This window comes from Ursus americanus, chromosome 24 (genome assembly GCF_024610735.1).
Source record: "Ursus americanus isolate L20-20 chromosome 24, mUrsAme1.1.p, whole genome shotgun sequence".
NCBI lineage: Eukaryota > Metazoa > Chordata > Mammalia > Carnivora > Ursidae > Ursus > Ursus americanus.
This window is the reverse complement of record NC_142150.1, coordinates 33,921,953-33,934,443: the sequence shown is the minus strand read 5'-3', so window position 1 is coordinate 33,934,443 and position 12,491 is coordinate 33,921,953. Positions and strand designations below refer to the sequence as shown.

The 12,491-nt window shown below is 36.5% G+C and overlaps 1 protein-coding gene across 1 annotated transcript; it reads right to left on the bottom strand.

Moving 5' to 3' along the window:
* Positions 1-995: 995 nt before the first annotated feature.
* On the bottom strand, positions 996-1,964 carry OR8K5 (olfactory receptor family 8 subfamily K member 5). Its single transcript, XM_045786499.2, has one exon. The coding sequence runs from the start codon at positions 1,959-1,961 to the stop codon at positions 996-998; it is 966 nt and encodes a 321-aa protein (XP_045642455.1). The 5' UTR covers positions 1,962-1,964.
* Between the last annotated feature and the right edge of the window lie 10,527 nt (positions 1,965-12,491).

The following is a 12,491-nucleotide window of genomic DNA, read 5'->3' as shown; positions in this document are numbered from 1 at the left end:
ATATTTTTAATATATTTTAAAATCCTTGCTTGATAATTCTATAATCACTGTCATTTCAAGACCTGTTTTAATCATCTCCTGGTGGGTTCACACGTTTCTGCCTTCACATATGCACAGTATTTGTAATTGGATGCTAAATATGTGAATTTTATAGTAATGAGTACTATAATTTTTGTGTCTTCCTCAGATAATGTTAAGTTGTAAACCATGTTAAACGATGTTAAGAATGTTATGAACAAGGGTTACTTGGCTTTTTTTGAGACTTGTTTTCAAACTATATGAAGAGAACTTTTACCTCTGAGATTTCTTTGGATGCCCAGGGATTGAACATGGACTCTACACTCCAGCTTTCTGAGATTCTCGTGTCTTCCTGCCCTGTGTGATCTCTGGAATTGTTCAGCTTATATTTCCATGCTCATTCTTTTAATCACCAGCGGACCTTCTCTGTTGGCATGCCCGAGTTGGTGTTGAGCCACAAACCAAGAAGACCTTGTAATCTAATAACTTTAAATGTAAATAAATTAAATTCTCCCAAGACAGGGATTGAAAGAATGGATTAAAAAAATTATGATCCAACTATACATTATCTGCAGGAGACTCACTTTGTTTACACTTTGTTGTGGGTTCAGAAAATACAGTGAAAACAAGATTGAGAAGATACCTACCTACCCCCACCAAAAAAAAAAAAAAAAAAACCTGACAGAAACAAACACACACTTGGTTTACTGATGCAGTCTTTAATAAGGGTTTTCAGTGGGACAAATGTGAGGTTCTATGGGATAACTAAAAGAAACTTTGAATCAAAAGCAAGGAACGTTTTGGGCGGGTGCATTTTATCAAGATTCAAAATATCAACTGAATATATATAAATAAATTGACTGAATATAAGAGAAAGAATTTGTCTGTACCTTACAATTAGTTTCTGTTCTGGAGCCAAAAAGAATGTAATTATATCTATTAGATTATTAAGTGGCATTTGCCTTTATCATAGTTTATTAGAACAATATTCCATATTGAATGTTAGATACAAGTTTTGCTTGATTCTTAAAGACCCTGTGGAAGGCATTCTTTACCTCTTTGTTCCTTAAGCTGTAGATGAAGGGGTTAAGCATGGGGATCACTAACGTGTAAAACACGGAGGCCATTTTATCCGTATCAAAGGAATGGGCAGATTTGGGCTGCATGTACATAAATAGTAGAGACCCATAAAACACAACCACCACTGTCAGATGAGAACCGCATGTGGAGAAAGCTTTTTTCCTGCCCTCTGCAGAATGCATTCGAAATATAGATATCAGAATTAGTATATAGGACACTAGGACTACCAGCAGCGAAGAGATCAAATTAAATGCTGAAAATAGTATGATCAACAATTGTATTTCTTGTGCATTTGAGCAGAGCATAAGTAACAAGGGAACATCATCACAATAGAAATGACTGATAACATTAGAACCACAGAAGGTCAATGTAAAAATCTTAATAGTGAACATTAGAGCCTGAAAGGTGCTATAGAGGTATGGAATGCCCACCAGCACATGGCAAAGTCTCTGGGACATAATAACATTGTAGAGCAGAGGGCTGCAGATGGCCAAATAGCGGTCGTAGGCCATAGCTGACAAGATGAAAAATTCACTGATAATGAACATAAGGAAGAAAGCCAACTGTGTGGCACATGCACAATAAGAAATGGTATTTTGATCCACAACAAAATTTACCAGCATCTTGGGACAAATGACAGTAGAATTACCAAGGTCAATGAAAGCCAGGTGCTGGATAAAAAAATACATAGGTGTGTGGAGGCGGGAGTCCACCTGGATCAAGGTGATCATTCCCAGGTTGCCCACCACTGTGATTGTGTAGATGACGAGGAAGACCCCAAACAGGGGAACCTGAAGCTCAGGCTGCCTTGTGATTCCCATCAGAATGAACCCAGTCAGGGATGTGAGATTCTGTTGGCCCATTTAGTCCAGTTAGCTCTTCTAGGAAGAAACAGAGAGGTTGCTATCAGCTTTCATGTAGTATCATTTAAACATATTATAATATTTGTAGACAGAGTATAGATTTTTCTGGGGGTAGAAAAACAATTCCCCCATCTGATTTTGAAACTAAAAGAAATGATAGAATCTTCTACTTCTCAACAGGAGGGATCCCTATGAAACACATGCACTGATATGGCTGATTAAACTCTAAATAGAGTCAACAATATTTGGAACATATCCACTGATTTTTAAAAAGTCACATAAGTATTGATATAGATTTATTAGGCTTTATTTCATCTACACAATGATATCACGATTTTTCTTTAGTATGCTTCCAATTTTGTATGAGAATTCCAGTGAAATTTTGATATTCTTAAAGAAAGAAGCGGAAGTAATATGGAGCTAATGAAGTTTGAGATTTAAATTCCCTCATTAGCATTTTCAAGGCCCTCGGTGGGGACTTAGCAATGATCTAACAAAGTGATATATCTTTGTAAAAGTTGAAAATGTAAAATATTTTAACCTTTTCGCCTTGATCAATTAAGGCCACTTTCTCTCTCCATTCCAGCTTCTGCTCCATCATGCTTCAGCTAATATCAAGATGCATTGGCATGTCTGCAGGCATTTGTGGGGTCCGGTAAAGGGAGATTGAGTAAATAATACTTTATTTGATGGTTAGTGAGTATATCTATATGTTTCAGAATCAATGACATTTATCACTGAATAGTGCTATCCATTTTGGTGTAAGAACAGCTTTTAAGAACACTACCACCAATACGCTGAGATATATGTAGAATTTCATTAATAAAAACATATTTATAGATTTTATGATGCTTCGACTATTAGTTTGTTTACAAGTGAACTTTTAAGATTTTTTTTTACTTTAAATAAACATTGACATTTACGCCTCAATTTACATGTGTAATTTTTATTTCCCTTTTTTTTTTTTAAAGAAAACTCTCAAATTAGTATAAGCTTCAAAATGCACAATATTTGGGTCCATTCCTGAGGTGCCTGGTGGCAAAGTTGGTTAAGGATCTGACTCTTGGCTTCAGTTCAGGTCGTGGTTTCAGGGTCCTGAGATCTAGTCTTGCATCAGGCTCCCTGCTCAGCAGGAGTCTGCTTAAGACTCTCTCTCCCTCTTACTCTGCCCATCTCCTCCACCAAATAAATATATCTTAAAAAAAAAAAAAGATTTATCTATTCATTTGAGAGAGAGAGAGAGAGAGAGCATGAGCAGGGGAAGGGAGCAGGCAAAGGGAGCAGGGAGCCCAACATGGGATTGGATTCCAGGACTCTGGGATCATGACCTGAGCTGAAGGCAGATGCTTAACTGACTGAGCCACCCAGGTGCCCCAATAAATAAAACTTTCAAAAAAAGAAAAAAAAGATGTAGGTCCCTTTCTGCTAAAATATACAATTTAAATCAGTATTCAGGGATTTTCAACATTGAATTTTACATGCTATATTTTCTCTAATATGGTTATTTATATTCATGAATTAATTCTTCCACTGTGGATATAAGGTCTATAAAGCATTTTAACGTATTTATTTGAGCATTTATTATATCAACTTATTCCTTGAATTGTAGAGTGGGATATACGTAGAGTATAACACTGTGATTTACAGGGGCGCCTGGGTGGCACAGCGGTTGAGCGTCTGCCTTCGACTCAGGGCGTGATCCCGGTGTTATGGGATCGAGCCCCACATCAGGCTCCTCCGCTATGAGCTTGCTTCTTCCTCTCCCACTCCCCCTGCTTGTGTTCCCTCTCTGCTGGCTGACTCTATCTCTGTCGAATAAATAAATAAAATCTTTTAAAAAAAAAAACACTGTGATTTGCAAATATTTCAGTGATAAGTCTCTCCTTTTTCATTTCATAAAATTTACATGGAAAGTCAGTAAAGCAAAGTGATTGAAGACAGTGAACCTGCTTTAGCTTAATGCACCTGGATTCCCTTCCTTTCACACTCAGTTTCTCAGTGAACATGTAGAATTCTGTAAGCATGATTTTCAACTGGAGAAGTAATTGGAATTGAACATATTTAGTTAGTTAAATGGAGAATAGAATTACTATAATGTAACAAGATATGTAACTTTAGCTTGCCCAGGTATCAGTCTGAATGGGTCAAGTTAGACTCTTCTACTGATCCTATGGAACTCCTGGGGACCTACCTCAAGGTCAGCTGGAGTCTGAAGCTACTTGGTGGCAGTTGGCAGAGTTCTAAGAATCTGCTTATTTTTAGTGTTGATTTAGCCAGTTTCATCCCAGGAATGGGCACGGAGGAGTGAAGACATACTGGAGATTGGTGAACCACTTCTATCCCATTTGGCTTGATGATATTGTCTACTGTTCTTCCATTGGGTCTCACCGAGCTTTCAGGGCCCTTCCTCTTTCACAAACAAGCACCACGTGTTGCAGGACCTGCTATCATGGGTTTTCCCACAGAATGGAAAATGCACTGGGCTAACCAAGGAATTCAGAATTCCAGTACCAATCCTAACACTTTGAAGTCTTTAATGTGTTGCAAAGAATTATTCTAGTGAGTTTATTGAATTTATCTCCTTTTCCAGTGTCAGTTATTACCTCCCTCTGAAGACGTCTGGATTATTTTACCCTGCCCATTCTTTTTTTCATATTAATTCTTATTTTATTGTGCTAAGAATACTTAACGTGAGATCTACCTCATGAAAAGTTGTTTAAATGTGCAATACAGTATTGTAAACTATACGCACAATGTTGTATAACTCATCCCTAGATCTTCTTCATCTTGTGTTAACTGAAACATTATACCTGTTGATTGGCAATTTCCCATATGATCTAGAAACCCTACTTCTTTTTTTTTTAAGATTTTATTTTTTTATTTGAGACAGAGAGAGAGAGAAGCACAAGCGAGGGGAATGGCAGACGGAGAAGGAGAAGCAGGCTTCCCACTGAGCAGGGAGCCCGACATAGGACTCGATCCCAGGACCCTGGGATCATGACCTGAGCCGAAGGCAGACGCTTAACCGCCTGAGCCACCCAGGTGCCCGAGAAACCCTACTTCTGAGTATTTATCAAAAAGAATTGCTATTAAGATCTTAAAGAGATAGTAATACCCTGTCCATTCTTCTTTGTTGAAAAGGATATCTGATCAGTTTTGAACACCATGATGGAAACATTTTAAATACTTCCATTTAGGGCTAACTAGTAGAGTACACAGGATATAAAAATATGCAAAGAGATGACTTATTAATCTTTAGGCATGGTAATATTAGTAAGGAGTTATTTGAAGTTCAGGGCTTTGTCCATAACTCTTAGAAGTTATTCTATTTTTTGCCAGTCTACTCAATCAGTTTGTAAAGCCCATTCTGCACAAATAAAACAAGTAGTAAGTAGCCCAGTTAGGAAAACAAAGGAATAACTAGAATATCTACACGCTCATGCCTGTGCGTCCTTAAATAACAACTATTTGTAGTTTATAAAATACTGCATGGGACCTATATATATCTTAAAATACTCTTTTTCAAATAATTTCACTGGATATATTTATATGAAAGGATATTATTTTTTTTTTTAAAGATTTTTTATTTATTCATTCGACAGAGATAGAGACAGCCAGCGAGAGAGGGAACACAAACGGGGAGTGGGAGAGGAAGAAGCAGGCTCATAGCAGAGGAGCCTGACGCGGGGCTCGATTCCATAACGCCGGGATCATGCCCTGAGCCGAAGGCAGACGCTTAACCGCCGTGCCACCCAGGCGCCCCTAGGAAAGGATATTATTAAACATTATATAAGACATATACTAAAAATTATTTTCTGTTTATCTGAAATTCATACATAACCTTTTATTCTGTATTTTATCTAGGAATCCTAGCCTTAACAGTTTCCAGTTGATGAGACCAGTGATGATTTTCTTTAGATATTTCTAACTTCCTCTTCACTTGTTCCTCTTCCACTATTGATTCTCACTAATCAAATGGATCTATGATATCTAGTCAATTCATAGGATTTAGTGCCCTAAAAAGACCATTCCACCACAGGAAACCACAGTTAACAAAAAATGTAATACATTTTTGTGGTGTATTAGAAAGAATCAGCTGTCAGTGACCGTAAGAGTGTCCATGGTTGGAAGCCAGGAATCATGGGAAATTGCCAAGACCCTGGTGATAATCAAAATTAACAAGTCCTAACCACTCACCTTTAGTGAACTGGGTTTTCTTCTTCTAAATTACTTTTGCTTTTTCTCTGGGTAGGGAGAATTTATGCTTCTCTTCTCCTTGTGAGGCTCCCGGAGGAAGTAGCATGTAATTCATCCAGAGGATGATGCCCAAATCATCTGAGAGATTTTTTAAAATTGTTATGTGTTACCTACCAATTATCCAGGACACCCTACATATTCCCTAGCGAAAAATGTAAATGCAAGGGACAACTTGAGGAGAAGAACAAACAACATAAATGATCTGGAGAGTTCCATGGAGACTTACATGATACAAATGCACTCATTTACACATTGTTGATGATTAAAGTAACAACGGAACATACTTTGACACCAGCTTTATCCCAGTAAAACTGGAACAGTTCCAAAAACCATGGATAAATTTGAAAATAACATCATAATCAAACAGGATTTTTTTTCTTTGAATTTATTATTCAAATACAAATATATCAGTGGCCACTGGGTTAAAATATGTCATTTAATGTCAGTAAGATAGATATTACTATTGCCATATTCAGAGGACACCAAGCTCAGATAATTTGCCCAAAGTCACATGGTTGACAACTAGAAGATTTGAAATTAAAGCCTCATCTTTACATGACTAATATACATACCTTGTCCTTTCATATGGCAAAGCTGTAATAATATTGTAATGCAGTGAGTTACTATAATGTTTACCTCAATGGTAGTGTCTCCTGAGCTGAGATCCCACCAGCTTTGGATGTTTAGTGAAACCTCATTAAGAGTAAAATCTATTGACTTGTTTTCAAATTCACTAATTCTTTTTCTGCAATGTCTAGTCTGCTGTTAAAAAGTGAATAATAAATGTTCATGTCTGATATTACCTCCTAATAACTCATTTGGGTTCTCTATCATAATTCCTGTTTCTCTTTTTAATATTTGTGTTTGCCTTTAAATTCTTGCAAACATTTGCAACTGTTTTAAAGCCCTTATCTGCTAATTCTATTATTTCTGTTATTCCTAGGTCTAGTACTGATGATTTGTTTTTACTGGGGTTATGGATACATTTTCCTGCTTCCTCAAAGTGCAGAGAAATATAACTTTGCATGCTAAACATTGCAAACATTCTGTAGTTGAGTAGGGAATTTTTAAATCTTTTTAAAACAGTGTTGAGTTTTATTTTGGCAAGGAGTTTGTTTACTTTTATTTACTTGCAAATAGACTTAATCCTTTTGAGAGTTAAAGTTGAGCTCTGTTAGAATGGAGTATAGTGAATCCTTTCCTCTGGGGCAAGTTCTCTCTTTCTGTGTCTCCACTGGAAGCCCTTAGATATTCAATGCTTCCTCACTAAGATTTGACAGAATTTGAATGTATCTCGCCCTGTGCGAATCACTCCTTTTCATCATACAGATCCCTGGTAGATTCTTTCTTCCTGGTAGTTGCTCCTGATCTGGGCTTATGGGGTCTCACCTTAATATGTGCACTTTAGAAGTCATCCAAAGTCTCAAACTCCATGCTAACACCTTAATCACTTTGCTTAGGTCTTGCTACCCCTGTAGTCAGCTCACACATTCCAGCACCTCAACCCTTCCTGATGATTTTGTGCTTTCATTTCAACTTGACTAGTGTCTTCTCCATGCGCCCCAACCACTGCCCCACGTCAGGAATCAGTTAATGCACCCCTCTTCTCACAGATCACAGTCCTGAACCTCCATTCATCAAATATCTGAAAACATTTGTTATATGTGCATTGTCCAATTTTCCAGTTGTTTTCAGCAGCAGAGTTATTAAAATCCAAGATTCCAGTTACAGAGATTGACAAAAGCCCTGAGGAAACACATGCTACCAATTTTCCCTTATCAGTCTGATTTTTAGCATCCATCTTGATGTAGGAAAGACATTACGGTTCGAAGCCAACAGCCAAGGAAGAATTCTTGAGATGTGTTTGTTGCAAAAAGGTGGTTTTATTAAAGCACAGGGTAGGACCCATGGGCAGAAAGAGCTGCACTGGGGTCTTGAGGAGCAGCCCATTATATACTTTCAAGTTGGGAGCTGGTTAGGGATAGCATAAGCCTCCCAGATATTTTGGAAACAAGGTTTTTAGGACCTTGACGGGGCAAGCTATTGTCAGGCAAGGTCATTTATTACTGTTTAGTAAAAACTCAGTCATGAGACCCTTCAGATGTAGATCAGTGGGTCATATGCTTGGAGGATGATAGTTAACATGCACCTTGGAGGGTTTAGAGATAAAGGAAGTTTCCAAAGGAATTTTTATACGTTAAAGTAGACTTTCAGGATCCTGGGGGGTTGGGATAATGCTAAGCTAAAATTGCCTTTTGCCCTTAGCAAAGTATTAACATCTAGGCAGTGGAGTTCCTAGAGGAATGTCCCTCTGCCTGTTTCAAGGACTTGTCAATGAGCTGTTAGATAGTAAGGAAATTTTATAATTTTTCTTCTGCCTTTGTTTCCCACGTCATTTCTCATTATGCCCCATGATCATTATCCACTCTTTTTCAGATCAGATTTCTACATATTCTGATGTAAGTGTCTTTGGGAAGATATTTATTCTTCAATCATTCTAGAAGTGAATATTCCATTATTTTTTATAACCCCTTATCTCCAGTGCACAACATAATGACTAGAGTCTATCATCCATCAGTGAATATTAGTTTGATGAGTGTAAGTGACTTGGAAAGCAAAGGCAAAAGAAAAAAAATAAATTTCCTTACTTCCTACAGCCCATTGACAAGCTGTTGAAACAAATATTGAGTAAACTTCCTCCGGTAGCTCAGCTGCCTCAATGTTAATACTTTGCTAAGGGCAAAAAGCAATCTTAGCTTAACATTATCCCAACCCCCCAGGATACTGTAAATCTACTTTAATGTATAAAAATTCCTTTGGAAACTTCTTTTATCTCTAAACCCCCCCAAGGTGCATGTTAACAATCAACCTCCAAGGATATGACCCACTGATCTACATCTGAAGGGTCTCAGAACTGAGTTTTTACTGAACAGTAATAAATGGCTTTTTCCTAACAATAGCTTGCCCTCTTAAGGTCCTAAAAACCTTGTTTCCAAAATACGTGGGAGGCTTATGCTCTCCCTAACCCCCTCAACTTGAAAGTGAATAATGGGCTGCTCCTCATGACCCCTGTGCAGCTCTTTCTGCCCATGGGTCCTGTCCCTGTGCCTTAATAAAACCACCTTTCTGCACCAAAGATGTCTCAAGAATTCTATCTTGGCTGTCAGCTGCAAAACCCAACATCTTCCCTACATCATAAACACTGACTCTGAACAGGATTTCTAGCAAGGTTTCTTCCAACCCCTTCTGCATGTTAAACTGACAATAGAGATAGGTGTCCCAACCGTCAGAATTTGCTTGTTTACCGTGTGTGTCTGTGTTGCTCTAAAGTAGTAACATTTGTCAGTTTCCTTATCTTGAACATCTGCGTAAAGACAAAGTGTGTAACAACCCTAGAAACGTCTATTTATCATTTCAGTAATTTACTTTTCTATTGAACAGATTATCTTCATTGTTGTTCCTATTACATTTTACTGATTTCAAAAATCTCCCCATCTTTTGCTTGATATTTCCTTAAGTTCTTTGTAGTATTTTAGTTAATAACACACATTAGGGAGGTATATGAACCATGGGAAAATGTAAAGTCCCTTGAGAAGCAGTGTTTCCTAAGGTTTCATTAGTTACCCTATAACGTGGAAGTGGTACTAGAGGTCCTTAGGGGCTCATGTAAAGGGTGTATTAATAAATAGCTGTCCCTTCTATCCAAATGTGTCCTCTTAGAGGAAAAAATTGAATATGTTAAAACTGTATTTATTAGTTTGTTATTCTGCTTGTCGTTCATTCATAGATAAGATTTGCCTTCAATTATTTTACCTGGGGTTATCTTCACACATATACTATTAATATAATAACTCTGTATATCATATAATCATTAACTTAAATTATTTTTGACTAAAGACTGAAAAACAGACAAAAGGGTATGAAGTTTCTAAAGTTGAAAGTTTAAAATATTTTTTGGTAAGTTAATTTATTTTGTAATTTTTTTTTCTTTTTCCTTTGAATTTCCTCCTATGTAGTAGATCAATTAGAAAATTTGTTTTAAATCTGATAGAATCATATGAGTCTTAAAAATGTTAGCGGTCATTTCATCTAACTCTGCAGCCTATCATTCAATTCTATTTCAATATCATCTTTAATTTTGCAGAGGACGGGCATCGCTGAAAAAGCAACGTAATCAAATTTCTAAATTCCTTTTGGAAGTGCCGTTTTTTAAAAATTATGCAAACTCTAACCAATACAACTTTCTGCAGCAATGGAAATGTCTATAATTTGTGCCGTTCGGGATAATGATTACTAGTCATATATGGATATTGAGCACTTGAATGGGGACTACTTCACAGAATTGAAATTTGATTCAGTTTCAGTTTCTATGTAAATATTCACTTGAATAGCTACTGCATAAGATAGTTCAGATGTGATGGACAGATGTTATATTCAGTTTTGAAAATCTGAGATTAACGTTATTTGCTGAAAGGACTCATACACTTGGCAAATGTTTAGGTAGTTTCTAAGCAGCATATGAGAAATTGTGAAAATTTATGGGCTAGTAATTTATCAAAGGAAATGTAAAATCATCCATATGCATACATTTAAATGTCATTTACATAAAATGGACCAGAGATTTAAAATTGGGGAAAGATAAATTGGCTGATTAAAGTATTTTTTCATGATTTATATTCATCCACATCTTCCTTTTAAAAAAACCTCACATAGCAATTGCCTATCAATATATTGCGTACCTACCTACTTATCTATCATCTATTACCTATCTATCATCTATCCATCATCTATCTCTATGATCTTTCTATTACATATCTATCTTACTATCTTATCTATAATTTGAGTACTTATACACTCAAAGCAACATTTAACATTTTGCTTGCAGTATCTCCTATTTTTCTTCAATAATCACGTGATGTAGGTGGAATTATATTCGGTCTGAGAGAAGATAAATGTATTTGCTAAAGTCAGTAAGTGATAGCAACATATTTGAATCATTGGGTTAATGTTAACCATTTCTTTTTCATGGCAAATAAAATATATTAATTAAAATAAGTCAAAAGAATATAAATAAGCCAAATTTTATTATTGTTTTCATTTCATTTCTAAAAACACACTTTTAACTTTTAAATGTAGAATATGGGAGAGTTCTATTCTATTATGGATCTATCAATTCTTACAGAAATAGAATACAAGTTGAATAAAACTAATGAAAATTGGATTCAGAAAACCAAAATTGTCATATATATTTATCATTGTATGAAGGATATGAGAAAAGTGTTCCAGAGCGATGATTGTGGCTACATGCATTTTAAATCTTATTTTTTCCATATATATATTGTGTGTGAGAGCTTGTATACACATAGACCTATATTTATATATACATGTACATAGCAAATAATTAAGTACATTAAATAGTATACACTTTATCTGTATAAACATCTATATAATGACAAGTTAACAGCAAAAGTAAATATATAATTTATTTATTCAAAGCCTCAGGTAACTTCTGAAATCTTCTAACTGTTCCATTTAGGCAAGACGTAGTTTTCAGTGCTCTGGATCTCAGAGAAACTGATTCCACTGAGGGTGTCTTTCCATGTCATGTGCTGTCACCTGCCCTATAGAGGCAGCACTTCAGAACAGACTGACATTTTGGAGAGCATAAAGGCTTTTGCACATATTTCCTTATGGGATAGAATCATAAGTAACACTGAAAAAAAATTGAGAATCTAATCAAGTCCCTACTGTTATAAATGAGAAGACTTCCGGGCTCCTGGGTGGCTTGTTGGTTAAGCATCTACCCTGGGCTCAGGTCATGATCTCAGGGTCCTGGGATCCCCAGAATCTGGTTCCCTCCTCAGCAGGGGTCTGCTTCTACCTCTTTCTCCCACTGCCCTTCCCCCCTATTCTTGCTCTCTCTCTTTCTCTCAAATAAATAAATAAATAAAATCTTTAGGGGAGCCTGGGAGGCTCAGTCGTTAAGCATCTGCCTTCGGCTCAGGGTGTGATCCCAGAGTCCCGGGATCCAGCCCCACATCGGGCTCCCTGCTCCACTGGGAGCCTGCTTCTTCCTCTCCCACTCCCCCTGCTTGTGTTCCCTCTCTCCCTGGCTGTCTCTCTCTGTCCAATAAATAAATAAAATCTTAAAATAAGTAAATAAATACATAAATAAATAAAATCTTTAAAAATAAATAAATGAAGAGACTTAGATTCAGCAAAATAATAATTTATTCAAGGACACACCTCTATGTATGTTTCTACTTGTCTTTA

Excerpts from the sequence above, each read along its gene's own strand:
- OR8K5 (XM_045786499.2), bottom strand. The coding sequence starts at position 1,961 with ATGGGCCAACAGAATCTCACATCCCTGACTGGGTTCATTCTGATGGGA.